The sequence below is a fragment of the Amphibalanus amphitrite genome, unplaced genomic scaffold (assembly GCF_019059575.1).
Source record: "Amphibalanus amphitrite isolate SeventyFive unplaced genomic scaffold, NRLGWU_Aamphi_draft 000423F_arrow, whole genome shotgun sequence".
Taxonomy (NCBI): domain Eukaryota; kingdom Metazoa; phylum Arthropoda; class Thecostraca; order Balanomorpha; family Balanidae; genus Amphibalanus; species Amphibalanus amphitrite.
In genome coordinates, this window is record NW_024881917.1 from 190,255 (window position 1) to 211,283 (window position 21,029).

General features: G+C 55.2%; 1 protein-coding gene and 1 long non-coding RNA gene across 3 annotated transcripts in view; one reads left to right on the plus strand and one right to left on the minus strand.

Moving 5' to 3' along the window:
* The window catches only part of LOC122391130 (serine/arginine repetitive matrix protein 2-like), a 39,140-nt gene that overhangs the window by 9,864 nt on the left and 8,247 nt on the right, over window positions 1-21,029 (minus strand). The window contains exon 4 of the mRNA XM_043384797.1: window positions 2,928-5,989. Coding sequence (XP_043240732.1) covers window positions 2,928-5,989 — 3,062 coding nt within the window. The remainder of the gene's footprint in view (window positions 1-2,927; window positions 5,990-21,029) is intronic.
* LOC122391131 lies at window positions 17,084-20,712 on the plus strand. 2 transcript variants are annotated; one of them, XR_006258282.1, is made up of 3 exons: window positions 17,084-17,378; window positions 17,811-17,942; window positions 20,282-20,712. It is a non-coding gene; the product is annotated as an uncharacterized LOC122391131 (long non-coding RNA). The 2 variants fall into 2 exon arrangements; XR_006258283.1 differs by lacking the exon at window positions 17,811-17,942.

Genomic DNA, 21,029 nt, shown 5'->3' on the forward strand with positions numbered 1-21,029 from the left:
TCAGCTCGCTCGGTGGTCTAAAAAAGAAACTGAAGAGTACTAACAATGAATTAGTTTACCGTATTACTGTGATATATTAGCGTCTCTGCGTAACTACAGTGTAATGCTACAGTAAGGACAAATCCGCTGTCTCGCTCCTCAAAGCGCATTCGTGGTGGGAATTCGCACGATTATTAGTGATGCTTCTACCTTACAGACTTCATTCGTTACTCGAGAGACTTAACCTATAATTTTGCTGTGTAATTATGTCAACCCTGAAAAGAAAGAAAAATGCTCACGAGGTCGACGCTTCGCTACGGATGGTAGCTTTCGCGGCGAAATGCACTACCATTAAAAGTTCCTTTCTCCGAGTCACTTCCCAAGTGCATTTGTCAATGTATGACCTCACATCCGGGCTGAGAAAGCAGTGGGAAGCGGCGTAGAGAGCAGAACCAATCGAGTGCTACTGCTCCGGGAGCAGCCTGACACGGCACCACGGACCACCGGGCACGCGGCAGCACGGAACTATCGGCTCTGCACACTGCAGTGGGCTCGCGGTATTCCGGCAGAGAACCGAAAACCAACGGACTTATTCCGCCCGAATTAGGCCTAAACCATTAGCCCCAAGGCCGCCGTGAACGTGCGCCCATTTCAGTACGCCAGGAGACTGTGTCGGTAACGGGAGAGATGATGCATGCTGTGTCCATATCACGAATGACGGTTTGAGTCATCGAATTTGGTATTCAATGCATTTGGCTCTGCTCATGCATTTGGCTTGCAATGCGTCACATTTGATATTCAAAACGTACCGGCTAGATTTATCTTATATTTTTTACTGCAAAAGGCATCGAGGCGCACGGAGCCAAGGTTTCGTGCCAGACTTTATAGCAAAAGTTTTGGTTCGACGCCATAACATTTTGTCGCTAAACACGCTGCTGGAAAGGTGCAGGTAAATACTCGTTTTGTTTATAGGTAAAAGCAAAGCTGATAAAAGGTCGCACTTGCACAAACAGCGCTTGTGTTCACAATGGGCTTTCTGTCCCATTCACAGCACGCATCACACACGGGCGCTGGGTGTCGTGTCCTGTCCTCTGGTATCCAGAGACCATCTGTTGCCGCCCACGGGCGCCGCGCCTGCTACCAGGGGAGTACCAGCAGCCCCGCCGCCCGAGTGGCGTGACCCACAGTACGGGGCGGGGACACGGGCCGCCCCTCGGTGAGGACACGCGCCGGGCGGTGCCGCTCGCCGCTCACACCGGCCGGATGGGCCCGGCCCAGTCGGGGACGGGGTGGGGAGCCGACAGCGGGCGTGGGCCGCCCGGATGGCACGGATGTGGGCCCCGCCCGGCGGAACAGCCGGCCCGCCCGCCCGTCCCGTCAGCTGCCCGGCCACCAGCCGACCCAGAGCGGTGAGATTCACGCAAAGACCAAGACATTGTTCAGCAGGCAAGTTGCAAATATAAAGTCAGACTAAAGAAGTGCGAAGTGCCACCCCTGACCGTCATTACCGACCCCGTGAAAATCCACTACTACAATATATCCAGCCAGAATGAGAAACCCAGCCTCCCTCTCATGTAAGGCGCGCTATTGTAACACAACGCGCAAGAACCGGTATATGGGATTCACAGGTATACAACTGGACATTGAATGGCTGTTTTACATGTCAGGAACGAGTGCAAATGAAACATAAATGGAAAACGGGTGCGACTGTTTCAGCATCGCCCGCTGATGTGCTATTGAAGAGCAGCCGATGGTGATGAAGGATCCTGCATACGAAGCGCGATATTACACAGCGCCCGGTTATTATCTCCCACGTGCGTCATCACGCCGGTACACATGGCCCACATCCAGTCCGCGATCCTCTCAGCACGGGATCAGAGGTCAGCGGCGACCTCCTGAGCCCACAGCTGGCTCACGCGAGCCCGATTAAGCGGTCGGCCGCGCGAGAGCCGGCGCCGCGGCGAAGACAGCGAGAGCGGGCCGCACAGCGCACGGCTCCGTGGAAAGCTACCTACCGACAGCGGCGGACGGAGCGGCCTGAGAGGTATGCCCGACAGCTGATCTGCAATGCAGAGAGGCCGGCGGCGTACAAAGCCCTCGAGAGTCGGCGGCCGGCCCGGTGGGAAGGCAGCGGACGATCGGGGAGCAGCCGGACGGAGGAGAGCGCGCGCGGCCAGTCTCGCGACAGATAATGTCGCCGCTGATGTGTGCAGCGCGCAGCCGCGGCCAGTCGGCATCTGCAGCCAGCCGTGCAGGCCAGAGATTGCCGGTCAGCTGACCGCCGGCCGCCTGGACCGCCGATATACGGTCGTCCTCGTCACGGCCCGACAGCAGACCGGTGCGCCACCAATGTCCGCCCGTGCGACACGCGCGGCGGCGCAACTGTGAGACTGGTTGCCATGGCTACTTGGTTTTGGCTTAGGGCGTGACTTGTTCGTCTGCGCTTGTGTGCTGTTTCTCGTGTAGTGTAGTGTGGTGGCTACACGGCACACGCTGCGCTGAGGAGGTAGCGCAATCAGCGGCGCAGAGAAACCTCGGTTAACGAAGCGGCACGGGAAGTTGTTCATTACCTACTGACTTTCGACTTGAAGATGGTATCTAAATGAGTTTCACTCTTACCGGCAGTGAAACTAGCGATAACTATGCATTACTGGGGTCCATAGCCACGCATTACAGATATCACCGTTTACCCTTTCCACTTGGAGATCACAATCACACTAAACTGCTTCACATTGTTGCATTCTCTCTTACATTGACTGCTGCGTAAAACGATCGGAAAATAACACAATAGCATCCTTTAGCCGCTATTAATAGAACGGCGACCGTAAGACGATCCATGCACATGTGTTTTGTTCATGACCATCTATCATGTCTGATGTAAGGGTGTATCTGGTCCACACATGAAATAAGGTGTTTGATGTAACTGAATGCCCCAGGTCTGTACTCACATGAGGCGAGATGAGGCTGGTGGATGAGGCCAGCGACGTGATGCTGCCGTAGTGATCCCTGGCCGTGGTCGGTGACGCCGTCGAGCCGCCGGTCAGGTGGCCGTCCTCGCTGGCGCTGGAATCCAGCGACGACATGCGCGTGTGTCCCGAGTTGCCAGAGTGCGGCCGGCCGTCCCAGCGCTCGAACGCTCGCCGCAGGTCACTGACACTGAGCGCGTGCCGCGAGCGGGCCGTGCTCTTCAGGTTGGCGGTCAGCATCTCCAGGAGGCTGCTGGTCGAGCCGCTGGGCGACTTGGCGCTCTCCAGCGAGTCCATGATGTTCTCCTGGCTGGAAGCCACGCTCGGCGAGCGTAGGTAGCCGCCCAGCTCCCGCTCGCTCTCCATCCAGCTGTGGGGACGAGAGGGCACCGAGTCTTTCTTTTCGCGCAGCTGCAGATCCGGCGAACTGTAGCTGGGCGTACTCAGCTTACGGTCCAGCCCGGAGCGGTCCTGGAGAGAGGGCCACTCGCTGTCTAGTGCCGGAGAGGATACGTCAGCTGGGGCGTCAGTGACGTCCAACGGGGAATCAGTGATGTCGTTCAGAGAGCTGGTGGTGACTTCGGCTGGAGAGTCGGTGACATCAACAGAAGAGCTACTGACCTCAGTGGTCTCGCTGGTGTCAACAGAGGATGGAATGCTGAGTGACGAAGGCAGGGGAGAGATTGAAGACGGAGGGGACCGCACAGAGGAAGCAGGCGACTCTGCCACATCTTCTGAGCGAGTAGATGCTGTCCTCGGTGAAGTCGTCTCCGTCCCCTGGCTGTCGGCGTTGAGCTGCTGCCACTTTTGCTTCAGCGACGTCACCTTGGTCACCTGTCGGAGCTTAGCCAGGTCGCGGGTCTCGCAACCGGGCGGCGGAGCGCTCGGCCGCCGCTCCCCGGCGAACTTCCTCCAGGCGTCGTCGTCGAGCAGTCGGGGCGGCGAGGGTGACCCGGCGGCGGCCGACAGCCGCGCCTGCTGCTCCGCGTCGCCGGAGCGGCTGTGGAACCTCTCTGCAGCGCGCAGCAGTTCCTCCTCCACATCCAGTTCCTTGACTGGCGATCCGTGCAGGGTGGACGTGCTGGCGCGGTGGTCGAACTCGAGGCTGCCGGCGCGGCCGCGGCCGGCCAGCTCCGGCTCCTCGCTGTCCGCCGGCTCGTTGACCAGCGTCAGCGTGGACCCGCCACAGTCCGAGTCGGCTGGCTCCAGACGACTGCGGAGGTCCGCCGCGTCGTCGTCGGAGATCTTGCGGCGCAGCTGTCCGAGGGCGCTCAGCGGGCGAGAGTTGAGCGAGCTGCTGCGCTGCAGCGGCTCCGAGCTGTCTGCCAGACGCGGCCGTGTGGTGCGCGGCTCACTGCGCCGGTCGGCGGAGCGAGGGTCGCGAGGGAGGGGCGAGGTCCGAGCCAGGTCCCGGCGAGAGGGGCGCGACAGTTCGACCGAGGAGCCACCCAGCTGCGAGGAAGTCGACACCAAATGGAACGCCGAGCCTGAAGAACCAGATGACGAAAGCACCGAGATGTTCTTCCGTTTGAAGGCTGGCGAGTATTTCTGCATGTTTGGAGACTCTGACTTCCAGGGCGGAGAGGAGAGCTGATGATCGACTTTCTCCGATCTCGGGGTCGCCGTCGGTCTTGGTGATACCGCAGCAGATGCAGTGCCCGAGACGCGGAAGCTAGACGAACTGAGCGAGGAGAGCGCCTTACTCTTGATGGTCGGTAGGTCGACCGGGCCCTTCTTCGCCAAGCCATCCACCTTGTCCGGAATCACCAGCCCGCGAAGCCGAGACAGACTCCGCTTTCGCTCTTCAGTGATCGAGTTCAGAGACACTTTTCTCGTGAGGCTGCTTGAGTGACCGGAGTAGCTGAACTCCCTCTCCTGTAGGCCGGCGAAGCTATGCCTCTTCTCCGGCTGTCCCAGGTCGAGCAGGCTCTGTGAGCGCTCGGAGAGGGGTCCGGGCGAAACCTCTCGGTACCGACTGGGTCGCTCTGAGAGGCTGGTCACAGAGTCCGAGTGTAACGAGCTCAGGGTGCCGCACTCAGAGGCTCCCCGCAGAGGTCTCTGGCCCAGCGGAGGCCGGCTGCGCTGGGGAGTCACCGGGCTCTCATCGTTTGGTTTAAATCGGTCACCGGGTTTGGTGTCTCCACTAGGTACTCGGCTGTCGCTTTCTCTTCGTTCACCGAGATGCATGTTGAGCATGCTGCCAAAACGGGGTCCGCGTCCCTCCGCGATTCGCTTCCTCCTCGCGAGGACATCTCCAGGGCGGCTTCTCGCAGACTCTGTCTCCGACAGTTTGAGGTCTGACTTCGATCGAGCCTGGGAACGAAGAGGACCGCGTGTTGGCAAGTCGTTTTCCAAGCTTTTGTGTTTAAGAAGCTTCGGATGTGGCTGGGAAAGCTGCTCCACAGACTGGCTCGAAAAGAGCGCAATTTTGTCTTTGACGCTCGTCTGGCCCCGAGGACTCCTTCCTCCGAGCAGGGATCTCCCCCCTGTCCTCTGCAGGTCGTCCATACTCTGCCGTTCCCGGGCCGTCGCCCGCCTGAGCAAACTGGAACTCAGCTCACTCTCACCAATCCTGGAGGTGGCCCCTCCGAGCGATCCCGACCGGTGGTTCCTGCCGCGGGTGGCAGTGCTCAGTCCTCGACTGTTCTCCGCGACCGACGGGCTGTCGGCCTTCTCAGCCGTCGGCGACGCGCCTCTATCGCTGTACCTGGACGGCGGCCGCAGCAGCGCCGGAGTCGTGGACGGCGTGGCACTGCTCGGCCGCCGCTCGGCAAAGTCGGGTGGGAACTCGTGTCCGTCGGGCGGCTGACGGGCGCCCGACGGCGGCGGCGGGCTCTCGGGACTGCTGTCCCGGCAGCGGCCGGCGCTCGGCGCCCCCCTGGGCCGCTCCCAGTCCGAGTCCTCGCTGCTGGCCGGCCGCTCTGGGTCCGTGTCGCCGCCGCCGCTCCAATGGCGACCTCCGAGCGGGCTGAGCTCGTCTTGGGCAGACGCCTTTCGCCGGCGCTCCACCGACGAGCTGACCTCGAACGACATCGAGCCCTGGTCTGCAACAGAAGGAAAGGTACCCGTCAGAGGGACGTGTTGGGTCAAACAGGTGTCGTCGACGTCGCTTTATGGCTAAAATAATAAACCGGGTAGAGTTAAAAACCAGTATAACGCCTTTTGTGGCGACTAACGGAGCGAGCGAGAGGGTGAGCCTTGCACGTGCGAAATTTCGAGGGGGTACCTCCAGCTAACTTGTGCACGGCACCCTACTAGCCGGTCTTTAGCGATGTGCCAAATTTGAGCACAATCGGCCCAGCCGTTCTCGAGATCTGGAAGCGGCACCCTGCACGTGCGCACGTGCAAAATGGGTCCCAACTGACTTGTGCACGGCACCCTACTAACCGGTCCCTAACCATGTACCAAATTTGAGCGCCATCGGTCCAGCCGTTCTCGAGATCTGGAATCGACCCCTGCACGTGCGCACGTGTAGCGGCACCTCAACTCTGGCACATGGATATGCATTGCATAGTGGGTGCCTACCTACATGCCAACTTTCAGCGCAATCGGCCAAGTAGTTACCGAGATATTGCAACAATTGCAAAAGTGACACCTCTTCGTTTTGCACGTTGCACGTGCATAAGGGGTCACCCACATGCATCGGGAATAGTCCAATACTTGGTAGAAGGAATGAAGCTACCCTACAAAAATTACCGCATGTAAATCGGTCAAGTGGTTGCTGAGATATAAGCCTCGCAAAAGCGTGACCACGGCCGGCCGGCCGGCCGGCCGGCCGGCCGCTCATACTCAGAAATTTCCGTTAATCTAAGGAAAGACTACGCTCGCTTCGCTCGCTCCGTAATTAAAATTGTAAGTGTACACGATTCATCCAGAACACAATGCAAAAATGCAAAGAATTTCAGTCATTTCTTGGAATCTGAAATTGTAGCAATACACATGGGCTCGTGAGCATATCGACGAAAAAATGCGACGCAGAACCTACCAGATAAAGAAATAACTGCGTTAACTCAGTTTCTGAAATAATCTAAGAAAACCAAAATCGATCAACCATCCCACGCATACTACGCCGTCCTCACGAGTATCATTCTCTACGCTTCAGCCACCTACACGGCCTGCCCATAGGCACATCTGGCGTCAGCCACAAATATCCCATTCCTGGCGCCAGGCATAACTCAAATCATCTACCCATTATGGAGATGAGCCACGGCCCACATGAACACAAACGAAGCCATTGTGCGTCCCTCCTCGGAGCGCCATGGCCTGGCCGGCGGAGACGGGGGCGGCGTGGGCACAGAATGCCGGCCGCCTCCCGGCCCGAATTCAGCTCGCTCCACAGAAAACCGTTTGCTCGGGCCTGGCGTGTCTCTGCGGCGTTCATCAGATACGCCCGGCGCCGCCCGGCTGCTGGAGCGCAGCTCTGAGAGACCGACACGCCCCGCCTGACAATGTAGCCGCCGCCGCGGGCTCTGCGGCCGGCGCGGCGCGCGGAGGCATGCCGAGCGCACAGAGACGCGCCGTCAGAGGCCAGTCATCGACTTCAAAGGCGTGTGCTGAACAGCGCTGCAGCGCCGGTCGGCCCGCCCGCGGCTCGCAGATCCAGATCTCAGCGGTCTTTCGGGGGTTATCGCGGACAACTATGGAGTGGCCGAGCCGCAGTAGGCGCGCTTACGAGGCCGTTCACAGGGGCTGCAGGACGGCCATCGTGATCGGCGACATAGGTCGTCAGCCGTGTTTTACAATCGGTCACGTGACGTTCATAATTCAGTCGCGGACACGTCACGTGATGTGTTCAGCGCGTTGGTCGTTCAGTGGCGGCGCGTGACAGCCATTGAGCCTCGAGTAGCAGTCGTGCTCAAGTGGAGAACATTGTCCGACACTCGACAGCAAAGTGGCACTTACCCAAACCGACGTCGGGCGCCTCTCAGGAAGCGAGGAGGGGCTCAGGGTCGGTCCGATGGCCGGCTGGGTGCGCCGCACACCATACCCGGCACGGATCTATCGGGGCCGGTCACAGTGGATCACCATCTGCGCCACAAGTGGCCATGACGGGCCATCAATGCCAATCGGACAGCGGCTGCCGCCCGCCCACACGGCACTACTTGGGTATACGCCACCCGGCGGGTCTCAGAAACGCCAGTTATGTTTGACTGATATCGTATCTACCGATGCGTCGTGACTGATCTGATACAGGTACTGTATCGGAGACCTATTCGAAACTTGTTGCAAATGCCAACGCGCGGCGTCACTGAGATTTGACAAAGCTTAGGCCTGAGTTTATCAGTAAGCAAACAACAGCTCAAAACGATCTCGTGACGCGAATCGTCAGGCTCGAGAAATCCCCATTAGAGCCCGGGCCCGCCACTGCATTGTCGTGAGCCACCTGTCGAAGCCGAGCCCCGGTTCGGGCCAGATTCGGGCTTCGAGGCCAGCAGTCAGTCGTCCCAATCTGCGGCTGCAGCCATCAACCCCACTCCCATCCATCCATCCATCTGCACTCTCCAATTCTCCACCAGCAATCAGTTGCGACCCGACTCCATTTGGCAGTCGGAGCCAGCCGTTGCGCCAGCCCTGCCTCTGGCCGTCCTCCACTAACCGTCCTCCCCTGCCCGTCCTCCGCCGCTCGCCACACTATCACCGGTGCTTATCTGGGCAGGTGCGCGCGCACGCAGATTTACCCGTCGTGCGTGCACGAGCAGGGCCCAACCAGGCCGGACAGCCATTCAGCTGGGGAGGACAGTTCATTCATCAACCTGATCGCCACCTTATTTGGGACGATTGTAGTGAGAACGACGGCCGGCTTACTACAGTTAAAGAAACATAAAGCTGCTTACGTCCGGAGCTCTGTGCAGAACAATCCTGACAAGTTACATTTCTTAGATTTATGCCCACACATGTCATATATTAGATTTATGAGTGACAGCAGCTTTGCAGAATGATGGCGTCACCGGTTGATCCTTCCGGGCCATGCGCGCCGTGTCCGGCTCGGCCGACAGCCAGCCTTCAGCGGATCTCTCTCTGGACAGGGCGGGGATGTCGTCCCTGAGCCACAGCTGGAGGCGGAGAACAGCTGAACATCCACAGCTGGACCTTCAGAGGCGAAACGCGGGCCACCCCGCCTGCACGGCTCCGCCCCTTTCCCACTGCCCCATTAACCACTCAGCCCCGCTGCACCTGTGTTTTCCTGCGGTGCCGCCCGGCCGATCTGCAGGCGGTGCCGTCCCGCCCTGCTGGCCGTCCCTGGCCGCTCTAACGGCCCCGTCTGTTGACGGCCCCGTGACGTGCGTGCGCGGACGGCGCGCCCTGCAGGCAGCCGGCACCGCCCGGCGCCTCGGCACGCCGTGAAAGGCGGCCGTCGGCGGGCTGGTTTTCGGCCCGCCCGCCCGCCTGGCCGGCCGGCTGACCGGCGCGGTGGGGCGGGAACAGACCGGTCTGAGCGGCCCAGCCGGTCAGCGAGCAGTCCCGACCACACCCGCACAGCTCGGCGCAGAGCCGGGTCAGCCGCGGCAAGCACATTCCAGCCGGCCATCCGTCTCCGGCGGCCATGAACGATGGAGCCCGGCGGCGGGCCCGGCCGGCCGGCCGGCCGCGCCGCGCCGCAGCTGGGCCGATGACCTCGGTCGGCGAGCGGCGCGCCGCACTGAGCCGCCGCTCACGGGCCCCGCCAGGTCGGATGGCTCGGCTGTGTCCATCCGACCCAACAGCCTGCAGCCATGGGAATCCGACAGTATTGTCAGCGGTCCGCAGAGCGTGGTCAGCAGCGGCCTCCTGAAAACGACCGCAAACCATCGCAGCACGGCTGAGAAACTCGTCACAGTTCAGGGATGCGTCCTGAGTTCAGGCATCTAAACTCCCGCGTCTCCTGACAGAATTATCCCAAGCCATAGAAAGCAAACGATAGCGGTCCGTTAGGGAAGACGGGAGGCTCGGCACATATCGCCAGTGACCCAGCTGATAGCGGACGGACGCTGCCGCCGTTACGGACGTCTCCCATGCAAACAGCCCGCTGTGGCCCAGGCAGCTAGCGGCTGGTCGGACGGCGGCGGGCGGAGCGGGCCCACGCGCGGCCTCGTGTGCCGTGATCGGCCTGCTGACGGCCCGACCAGCCGCTGACGTGGACCGCCCACTGACCGGACCGGCATACGGTGCCCAGCGGTACTGACCGGCCGACAGCGGTACTGATCAGACCGGCATACGGCCAGTGGCACTGACCGGACCGACAGACGGCCAGCAGTACTGACCGTCAAAACGGCAGTGGTGCTGGCCCACCGACAGACGACCAACGCTAACGAATACTAGTCAGGATTAGACGGGCGGTCTCCCAGGAACACACCAACAAATCGAGCCTGCCAGTCGTGTCACTGTCACCCATTGACATAACACCGTCCTCGATGATGTGCCCACATGCAAACGCACTGTTCTTTACATGCAGCATAACACTAATCCGTTCTTTGAGTGTAGTGAAATTTCGAATTTCCAGCTTTCAAGCCTACCGTTACACCAATGCCTGTTTACTGTTTTGTTTGCTGTGTGCGGTTTCGAATGACGTGTTTGTTGTTTGTGGTGTTGCTTGATAACTGTTTACCGCTAACGGCTATCCACAGTCACAGTCCGCTGACCAACGCCCACCGCTAACAGTCAGTCGCTGACATATGGCCAGAGTCTACGGACCACCGCCCACCACCCAACCGTTCAGAGATCGGCACACCGCGGCTTGTCGAACCTACCAATACCAACTGAGCTCCAGCTGTGATCCGGTAACCACCCCTGCCGCCCGTCAAAGCCCTCCACCAGCGCTGACAGGCTGAGAAAAACGGCTCCGAAAACATGGAACTCTCGACAGCCTGCGAACGACTGCCCCGGCGACAGACGGGGACTAACGACAGTCGGCGACTAAACGACAGTCGGCGACAGTTGGGTTGTCAGCTGAGCGTGACCCTCCGCGGCGCACCGCTCGCTGATTACGGACCGGCGTGGGTACGGGACGCACCAGCCGTATGTCACGCCGTTACAGACGAGCCCACGATGACAGGGGTGTCGTTACACGCCACTAGAGTTTCGACACGTGAGTGAGTGACGGTACTATCGACATGCTGGGACGCGGAGACAAGGGCTGCCTATAGGACTCCTCTAGGGAACGCAGGAGGGCTTAGAGACGGGGTGGCGGCGGGGCCGAATGATTTCGGGAAATGTTGGGAGCCGATAATGTGTTCCGAGTTATAACGGGTCTGCTGACGGCAAACTGCCAAGGTCGAGCGGTTTGTATCAACAGACTCGTCCGTGCTGACAGCTGAGACTGCCTGATCGGGGAATGTAGGGCTCGTTGGGATGTTTGGTCGGGTAAGAGGCAGACGTTCCAGCGATCAGATGGTATGATGTTCAATGTTTGTTTGTTTTAAGCTATAATGCAATGCTGAATGTTTCCACTGAAAGCTTAGTAAGTCGCTAATAAAATGTAGAGATAAAGGTGATTTTATTTAAGTTCAAATTGTTAATCAGACAAAATTTTGAATTGAATGGGATAAGCGCCGTGCGTTGAGTTATTTTCCGCCTTCGTTTAGCTAAGTGCGCTTCCCGTCTCCGTCCGTCAGCGCTTCCCAATGTAACTTCGCGAGGATTAGCTCTCCCAGGGTGCCACACCAGGCTTCGTGACCAATGGAGCGGATTAACTGCATGGTCACCGTGGGTTCCTCAACACACTGATCAAGGCGCGCGCACGACCTCAGCCGATCTGGTGAAATTCGCCAAAGCACCCCGCGCTGATTGCGCGATTAACGTGGAAATCTCTGCATGCCTGGCGTATTTGAAGCGGTGATCGGTCAGACAATGCGATACCTACAGCTCTAAGACATGTCTTTGGCTTGTAAAGCTCGCTCAGAACTGCACTCGGTGGTGTGAGCGCAGAATTATTCACGAGTCCCGGCACCCCACAGGTGGTGGGTCCCGGTCAGACGGACCGGTCCGGTCCCACTCCGGTCCAAGCCGGTCCGAGCGCGCTACATGGTGTGTTTTGTCCGCCCCGAGACCGGCCTACTTGTCAGTCGGTCGTCATATCGTGATCGGACACCCTCCACACATGGTGGCGCCCGCCTTATATGAACATAACTCATTTCATACGGACGGTAATCTACTTAAGTTGATGTAGCGAATCCAGTGCCGCCGATGTATTACTTTCAGAACACATGTCGAAATGTGCAGAGAATCGAGCGGTGTGGTAAACTTTCGGGATCACCATTGTGAACTGCTATCTTTGTACGAGTTTCATTGTTTTGGTGGACGATAAAGACCTGAACGAAACGACACACCCGCAATGAATGGCGGCACATTTTTCCTGGTGATTGAAGATCTAGAAGGCATGCCAGACAAGACACGTTATGTGCCATTGTCAAATTTGACGAATGATGATGGACAGCAGCATAGAAACATTCGAAAATGGCCTAGAAACAGCGGCACACACAGTGACTGGCCCTGTTTGCAGGCCCCAGAGGTCCCTGTGGGAGGCAGGCTGGGAGCAACGACAACAACATATACAGTTCTTCACAGGAGGCACGGGGAACACAGTGCCTGCCACTGCATTTCTCCCGAGACAGGTATTTTCTGTCTCGGTACTTTGACTGCGCCCAATAACGCGCCGAAGGGACGGCCTTAGCGCAAGACAAGCCAGTTTGGTCCCGGCAACTAACCAACGGCCACAATACACTCCTGTTTTCGTCTCACAATGAGGTGACCGTAAACAGCCGAATGCTGTGAATTAAATAGTTAGTAAGGAGGGCGAGAGGTGCTCGAGAGAGCTGAAGCGGTCAGTGAAAGGCAAATTGAGTGGGGAGGTGAGAGAGACGGTGAGAGGGACAGCAGTATAAAGAGTGGTGAGAGAAGCGGTGGGAGACTGAGAAGAACAGTGAGATGATGGGTGAGAGAGGCAGTGAGATGGGCCATTGGCAGGATCAGAGACGGTGAGAGAAGCGAAAAGGCAGTAGTATGAGGGCGGTGACATGAGCGCACTAAGGATTGTTTGGTGCGCTCTCCAACGGTTCCTACTTTATGTTCACCCTCTAATAACAAAAATACGAGCCCATTCTGGCTCTTGAATGGTAACCGCGGCCGAAGAAGCTCGTCTTATGCTAAGGCCGTCCCATACATAAGCAAACGATGATTAGATTAGCAGCCGCGGATACGGATTCTGAGCAGTAATCGCCACGCACTTTGTATGTGGATCGCTCTTAAATATAAATACAAATACAAATACAAGGAAGAGTATTTCAAGGCGCAACATTTGGCGCCGTCAACCTGATTTACCGGCACATAAAATAACTGCAGAGATATGGGCTATTTTGGCATAACTATGAAGTTCCCTTAGAGTTTTGAAGCAAATTTTTATGTTCACTATAAAGTAACGAAATAATGTTGGAGCTGCCAACTGGCGTGTTACCTGCACAAGGTACACATAGCATATATATCTGAAATTTACATTACTGGTGTCAATTAGGAATTTAAGGATATTGCAGGAGTCGCGATTTGATAGGCGGGACTGGGGATATACTCTCCGTTTTCTCGTCTCCGTCCCTGCTAGGGCGAAGAGCACTGGGCAGAGACTACTGGACCTGAATAGCCGAGAGTCTACCGCATGCATCTTAGCACATTCATAAATCTACTTCGTTGATTTAAATTGTGCAACGTGCATCTCTTCGTCAGCATATACATAGCTATAGGCAGCCGGTACCATAAAAAGCGACTTATAAAGTAGATGGAGGCAGCGAGGGTACGGTATTGTCTGATCATACCTACTATCAGAGAACATGCAAGATATACCATTGCTAGTTCTCATTTTAAAAGCTGGACGCCAGAGACCGGTCTTATTGTTTCCTTTCCAGTTTGAAGTCGGGGCAAATGCGCAGTAACAAACCGCCTGGGGGCTGGGTATGTGCACAATTACATGCAGTGACAGGAAACCAGTCCCCTACTCCACAGCCATCGAAATGCTGCATTGGAGCTGACAGCAATAACAAGTCAACTGCCGACCGACGAGCAAAACCAGTCTCCGGTTAAATAATTCCGTCTCACATCTTCTCCATCAAATGCTATAGGGAGCGAACTGAACACATTTTCAGGCCACTCCATTCTCTCTGTTCCGTAAACTGCGGTTCAAGTCTCATTTGAGAGTCTCGGACATCGTCCCGAGCCCGTACTGTTCCAGCACATCCGGCTGTTCGGTGCCATTTACCGTCTCAATTTTGTACCGCTGATATCACGGCAGGTGCAGGTGATGAAACGGCAGGTATCAGTACCTGCCGTACTGATACCTGCCAGTACCTATACAAGCAACTCTGACTGTCCCAGTACTGTCCCAGCACGCTGTCCCGGAACGCTGACGGCTCCGCGGCGCCCATACCCTCGGCGTGCCAGGGTGCCATCGGAGCCGGTCTGCCACGCTGGGCCGGCTCCCGACCGGTCGGCGGCGGGCAGCTGCCGCAGCCCGTTAGGAGCTGGGTCAGCCTGTCCCGTACCGCGACGGCACAGCCCGTTCGGCCGCGCGCCGGCGGGCACACGCGACCCGTCGGCGCATACCGCTCCGACGGAACAGACCGGCAGAGGGAGACGGCTGACGGACTAGACGGGAGGAGACCAAAGAATCGACAACTGCACGAACAGATGCAGTCGATACCAAACGATTAACTTAATAAGAGACAGCCGACAGATCGACAAACTAAACAGGATGGGTAAGCGACCCGACTAACTAGACAGGAGACGGCAGACGAGCCGACGAACCGACTAACTAAACGGGAAGCAGTCGACGAACCGACTTATGTACTAGTTAGACGGGAGATAGCCAGAGGTTGCGTATTGATGTCGTATGATTGACAATACTGCAGCACAAAGCTGGCATTTTAAGTCTGATAAACAATGTAAAATGGGGCAGCTGACGGTTTTCCAGAAAACGTTTACAAAAAAGAACGTGTATAAGCAGTTGACAAAACGCTCCCTGCAAAAACAGTTTGCGTCATCGCAGTAGTTTGGCACGGTATCCATAAATGTCGCAGCAGGCGGTCAGCTCCAAACATTTGGCGCCATATCGCGCTGAGGCGGCCCGCTACACGCTGTCGCCCCCCTGTCGTGACGTTTGAGGTGGTAATGCGACAGGCAGCGGACTACATAATTTGGCCAGTCAACACGTGCCTCCCGTCTGCGGCGGCACGATCGCCAGTCGGGGTAACGGTGGCAGTGAGACCCTTCCGGCAGCGGCTGGGTATCCACACATCGGACCGCGAGCCTCGGTGGAGAGCGGGCCGGAATCGGAGCTCCGGGCCGCACCTCTCCCTTCACAGCCGCCGCGTCCGGGCCCCGCTGAATATTGATCAAACTCCCCTCAGACACCGGCCAATTAGCATGAAAATGAAAACGCGACAAGCACGGCAACAGCAGCCCTCTTCACACTTCAGAATATCAACGTGCATAGGAATTATACCGACGACTCCTCGCCAGTACAAAGCACCCGCTAAGCGGCCTGTATTCACAGCGCGACACCGGCCGCCGGCGGCCGACCCCGGCCCGTCTGCCCCGTCATTGAGCGTATTAAGTGGACTGGCCTTGTCTGTGTGCCGGGGGCCGGTCGGCGCACGGACGGCGGACGGGGGCCATTCTGAACACGTACCCCAGTAGGCGGTGGCCTTCATGTCTGTGCTGGCGGCGGCGAGTGCTGCCCGCGCAGCTGCCGTCACTTGTCACCGGGTCACCGCGCGCGGTCACTGATCCGCCGTCACCGGTTGACACCGCGGGAACGTCACGTCACTGGCACGTCTCTCGAGCACGCCGCGGGCACGTCCGAGCACGGCCGGACCGGCGGCACGCCCCCTAACCGGTCCGAGCGCCAACACCGACTGGCCACGGCCGGCCGGACGGAGCGGAGGCTCGGCCGCCCCCGGCCGTGGCGCGAACGACGGCGCTGACATCTAGCGGCCGCGTGAGAGGCTCTAGTGTCGAGAGTTGGCGTGAAGGGAGACTGCGTTGCGGCACAAGACGGTATCACCACTCGCGCTCGACGTCGAGTTGCAAACCGCGAGCAGCTATTATTAGGCATAAACTCAGCAGGTGACCACCCACTCCTCCACCCATGCACACTTAAAGGACCCATACATCCACTCTCTATATACACAAAGCCAGCTCACACTCATTCAATAACCACATTTTCTAGTTGGAGTTGACGGTCACCCAACAAGGAGCGGTGAGGATCCGCTGACAGCTCAGTCCAATGTCTCCTTCTTATCCCATCATCTTCTGGCTCTGCAATGGTCCTCTGTTAGACCGCATGGGCGTGCTTTCCACGAAACAAACCATCAAACAAACAATTTGGCAGTCTGAATGACCTGTCCCATCAGAGCGCAGCCTCAACGTAATGAAATAAGCTGCAGTGGCGAGCCACTCCGTGGTCGATCAAACCCGATGTCTCCCCTTATCCACTCAGCCCAAGGCTCTGAAATGGTCTCCATTGAGTACCTTTACAATAGGAAAATAAATAAATAGTTATGCTAAATGATAAACCCTATGATCGCGCATTCGACAGCAGCGCTAAACACACCTTGTGACCTTCAAAATATGTATGAGTATGAGTATGAGTTTATTGTAGAGACCATCCACGCAGTGGCTATTCTGATCTCACGTCAGATGATACATTACTAAAACACAGGATTAAAACACATACCTAAAACACCAGGCCATTACATTTTAAAAGTAAAGTAAATTAAGCAGTAGGCAAACACTACACTGAAAAAAAAATTTTACTCAGGCCAGGCATTACTCAGTAATAACTCATGAAGAAACTCAGTGAATACGATAGTGGTGCTCACTTATTGGCTGATCTAACTCACATCACCAGGGTGACTCCGTTATGCGTGAGTTCTGAGTGCTTAGTTGCGTGAATTCGAACTGAGTCGGAAATGAGTTTTGCTTGGGCAAATCTAGTTTCCTGCGCAATGCATGAGTTCTCGCGAATTCACGTGCAGTTGTGCGTGAGGTACCCCTGGCTTGAAGATGCGCGCATGCGCGGCAGGGTGAGTTTCCTGCGTGATGCGTGAGTTCGCGTGATGAGTATTATAGCCGTTGCGTTCGAAAACCGCGGCGCGCGCTTCAGTCCGAATTGTGGCGCGGTGACTCGCGTAGTTCACGTTGAATTGTTGAGGCCGTATTGTGAAATTGTGCAGGAGAGTGCAGGAGCGGGGAAGGCGTGCAGCGAAGGATGGGTAAGTTATCTGTGAAGAACTCGGTGATTGTCGATGAAGCTTTTATCAATCGTATGCGCCACGGAGAACAGGGAGGTGAACTGATGGACCAGCAGACATTCCCCGCCGACGTCAGGAGGTCGGTGCCAACCGTGAACGGCGGAGCAGATCGATCGAGAAACTGAGGGATACCTACCCGGCATAGTTCGAGAAAGAAGAGGTGAGTTATGTTATATTTAAATTAAAAAAACATGTTTGTGGGATAATGTTGTCCTTATCCTAAAAGCACGTTCGTTTGACCCTTTTTACTTCTTTAAACAACAGCTCCGTCACGACCCGATGGTTTTTTTTTTTTGGGGGGGGGGGGGGGGCCAAGGTTGTTTGAAGTCGATTCTTTCCATGCAGCACCCATAGGCACAATGTTAAAAATGTAAAATATTGGGGGACACGTCCCCCGTACCCTTCCCCCCCCCCCCCGGTGGTGGGGCCCATGGTCTTAATTCCGCTCGCTGAACCGTTTAAGATTCTTCTGTCTCGTTTGTGCTTGTTATTTTTCCGACTGTTATTATTTTTACGACTGTTTTTTTAATGCCTACACACATAATTTCGTACACTATTCGATTTCAGCGAGCATTTTCAACCTTTCTTACAGTTCTGGCGCGAGTTCGACCGGGTGGTGGGTTGCTCAGCCGGCTCGAAGCCGGCACTGACCACTACGAGGCCTCGATGCAGCGGCTTAAATCATGGCTAAGCCGAGTTCAGGCGGCATGCTTCCGCACAAAAGGTTTGTGTTTCATTATCTGTTCATTTTTATACAATAAAATAAGGAAAAGCAACGTAACTAACAATTAACCCTCGCATGTGTGCGGCGTTTGCCAGCTTCTAATGTGTAGGGGGGGGAGGGTCGGTTGGACCCCCCCCCCTTGCCGTTTGGCCCCTGATTGAGCTAGAGCTTCGCGGAAAAAACGAGCGTGTTGCCCGTGACGAGAGGAAGCCGATGATACCCAATTTTAAGGTCCTAGGTCATTGATTGACCTTCCAGGTCAGGTCAATGACCCAAAGTCGGGAAAATCGGGACCTATTAGAAAGTCGTAAAGTGTGGCTGCTAAGGGGTTTTTTCGGGGTGCTGATCACGAATATCGTGTTAGTTTTGATCACAGATGATGTCTTTAAGCATTTAGACCAGGTCGGGTCAGGTCAGGTCAGGTCAACCAGTAGGGGTTGTAACGGGTATTCGTAGTACGTGTCAACCGCCTCTGACAGCTTCGTAACATGTTACAAAGGCACCAAAACTACTTCGTAAATGTTCAAATGGTTGCTAAATTCGAATTCAGCTCCAAAAACTAGCCTAGAAACATGTAAAACTCGAAAAAGTGAGCCGAGGTCACCCGAGGTCACCAAAGGTCAATGACCTGACCTGACCTTCAGGTGACCTTGACACCCACCCTAATGCATGGGAGCAGCATCAAATCACATGTTTGAACGTTTGAAACCACGAAAAGCTTGCAAACGCGCGGCTAATGCGAGCCGACATACGCGTAATCGCGATTCCGGCCAAACATGGTCTCGGAAAAGAGGTCACAGGTCAAAGGTCATTTGGGTCAGGGTCATGAAATTTTCAGGGTAGGTGTAAAATTGATCAATGCGAGGGTACTGAAAGTTTCGTCGCGATCGGCCGCTTTTTACGCGAGTTATTCGCGAAAAACCAAGGGGGGGTCCATCCGACCCCCCCCCCCTACACATGCGAGGGTTAATTAAGTATGTTAACGTGCTTCAATATCATACATGCATCAATATAAACATTAATATACTATATATATATATATATATATATATATATATATATATATATATATATATATATCCATTACTGTTAAGTTTAACACATTTTATGTGATTGTTTCAAGTTGATTTTAATATTGGACGCCCATGGAAGTGTTTTGCGAGACTAAAACCCGTCTGTTAAGGTGACCATCCCACCTTGACCCGCGCTGTGCTGGGTGGCGTTTTACACCCCCCCCCCCGCCCCCTCAGGTTTTTCGCGAATATCTAAGAACGGCGGCGCGCAGCGCCACCATTTTCGGCACACCTGCTCATACATTTTTTTTCTGCATATGGAAGAAATTTTAGACCCAGGTCGTTCAAGGTCAGGTCACGTCAAATGACTTTACATGAGAAAAATTTTCAATGGTCGCTGACGATCGTGCACCGTGCCATGGAAACCGTTCGATATTTTTGTCATTTTTGCTCAGGGAATTCACCGCTCGATTTCACACCAGTTTGAGGTAAAATGTTAAAAAATTATCGAACGGATTTTATTTAATAGAGTTTTTGATACTGTCCCATGTCTCAAGTATCAACCTTACGGCATGTATAAAATATATTTGCTAGTGCAATAAAACACCTCATATGTGTTCAGCTTGACGGTTTGGATCGACTGATATGCAACATGACCTGGTCAGGTCAACCTGAGATCAAGTTTTAAAAATGGCCTTTCAAGGTCTAATTATAGTTCATTCGTCCCGACGAGAGGAACACTATGCTAACGGCAAAATAAATATCGTGACTCTTGAGTGGAAAGTATTACAGAAAACATTTTCGTAAAAACGGCTTTTTTAGAGTTTTTGCTCTCTGGAGGCTTAATTGTTGAACTGAGGTCAAATCTGAGATCAAGCGCCAGCAAAAAAAAAAAAAACGTCGAAAGGGCTTTTGACTGCATTTTTCCGCGGGCAGCTCTTTTGGTTCCGAGTTAAGCACCAGTTTTTCGAAAATATTGAAATAAGCAAAATTTGGCTTATCCTGACCTCTGGTGACCTGGCACTTGACTTGACCTTAAAAATTACCCAAGTATTTCCTTAAATATCTTTTATGCTTTTCGAATGCCGCTTACTGCGTGTCGCTACGTGGCCCAACAGCCGAGTTAGAAGAGGGGACGTGAAGACGACCCCCCCCCCCCCCCCAGTACATTACGGTAAACTCAGAGCACCAGCACGGCGCGGTTTAACATTAATTTTGTGCTGAAGTAACTTGATAACTTTTGATATTTCAATCAACTTGCATGCCCATATAACTTCCGTTTCTCTTACTGGCAAAAGAAAATCTGACTTTTTATTGTGTTTTCAGGGAACGGCCCATTGAGCCTCCTCTGCATCTTGGCGGAGAAGGCGTCAGTGGTGGCGTACACGGGTGACGAAAATTTGGATCACCCCCATCATAACAAGTCCGAAGGAAACGAACGGTGCCGCCTCAGCGTAGTTCGAACGGAAGTCTTGTGGGGATCCATGGTTTGGAAGGGAGTCTTGCTGTGGGCGACGGCGCACTTTGTGCTCAATCAACAAACGGCGCATTAAGTGCGAAACACGCTGTGGTTTGTGTGTATCCATGTGCTCCAAACACCATTCAATGCTGAGCGCCAGCCACCTGTAGCCGCGAAGACTGAGGTCGAGAAGCTGGCAAAAGAGTGAAGCTGAGCTGACGTGGAGTCGATCCCTCCCCCGACGCAGTTTGGCGTGTGTCAGAATTGAAATACAGCGCAATGCGACCGTTTCTACAAACATATATTTCTTGGTAAGGGCTGGGGCGAATAGTGCAAGACTAGACGTTGGTCGGGCATGGTATACCTAATACAGATATGTATGCTGGTTTTGGGCAATGATTCGTTATATATTGGCCAATCCCAATATATAGACTAGCTGCCTGGTAGTGGCTGTTGTATGTATCAGCATCATGCATGCATACCTATTGCATAATGCTGATGCGGCAGCTGTTATCATGGGCGGCGAGCCTATATATTGGCTTGAGCCAATATGAAACGAATCAGATCAGCCGTTTCAGGCGGCGCCTGAGTAACACCCGAGTATCGTATGAGTTA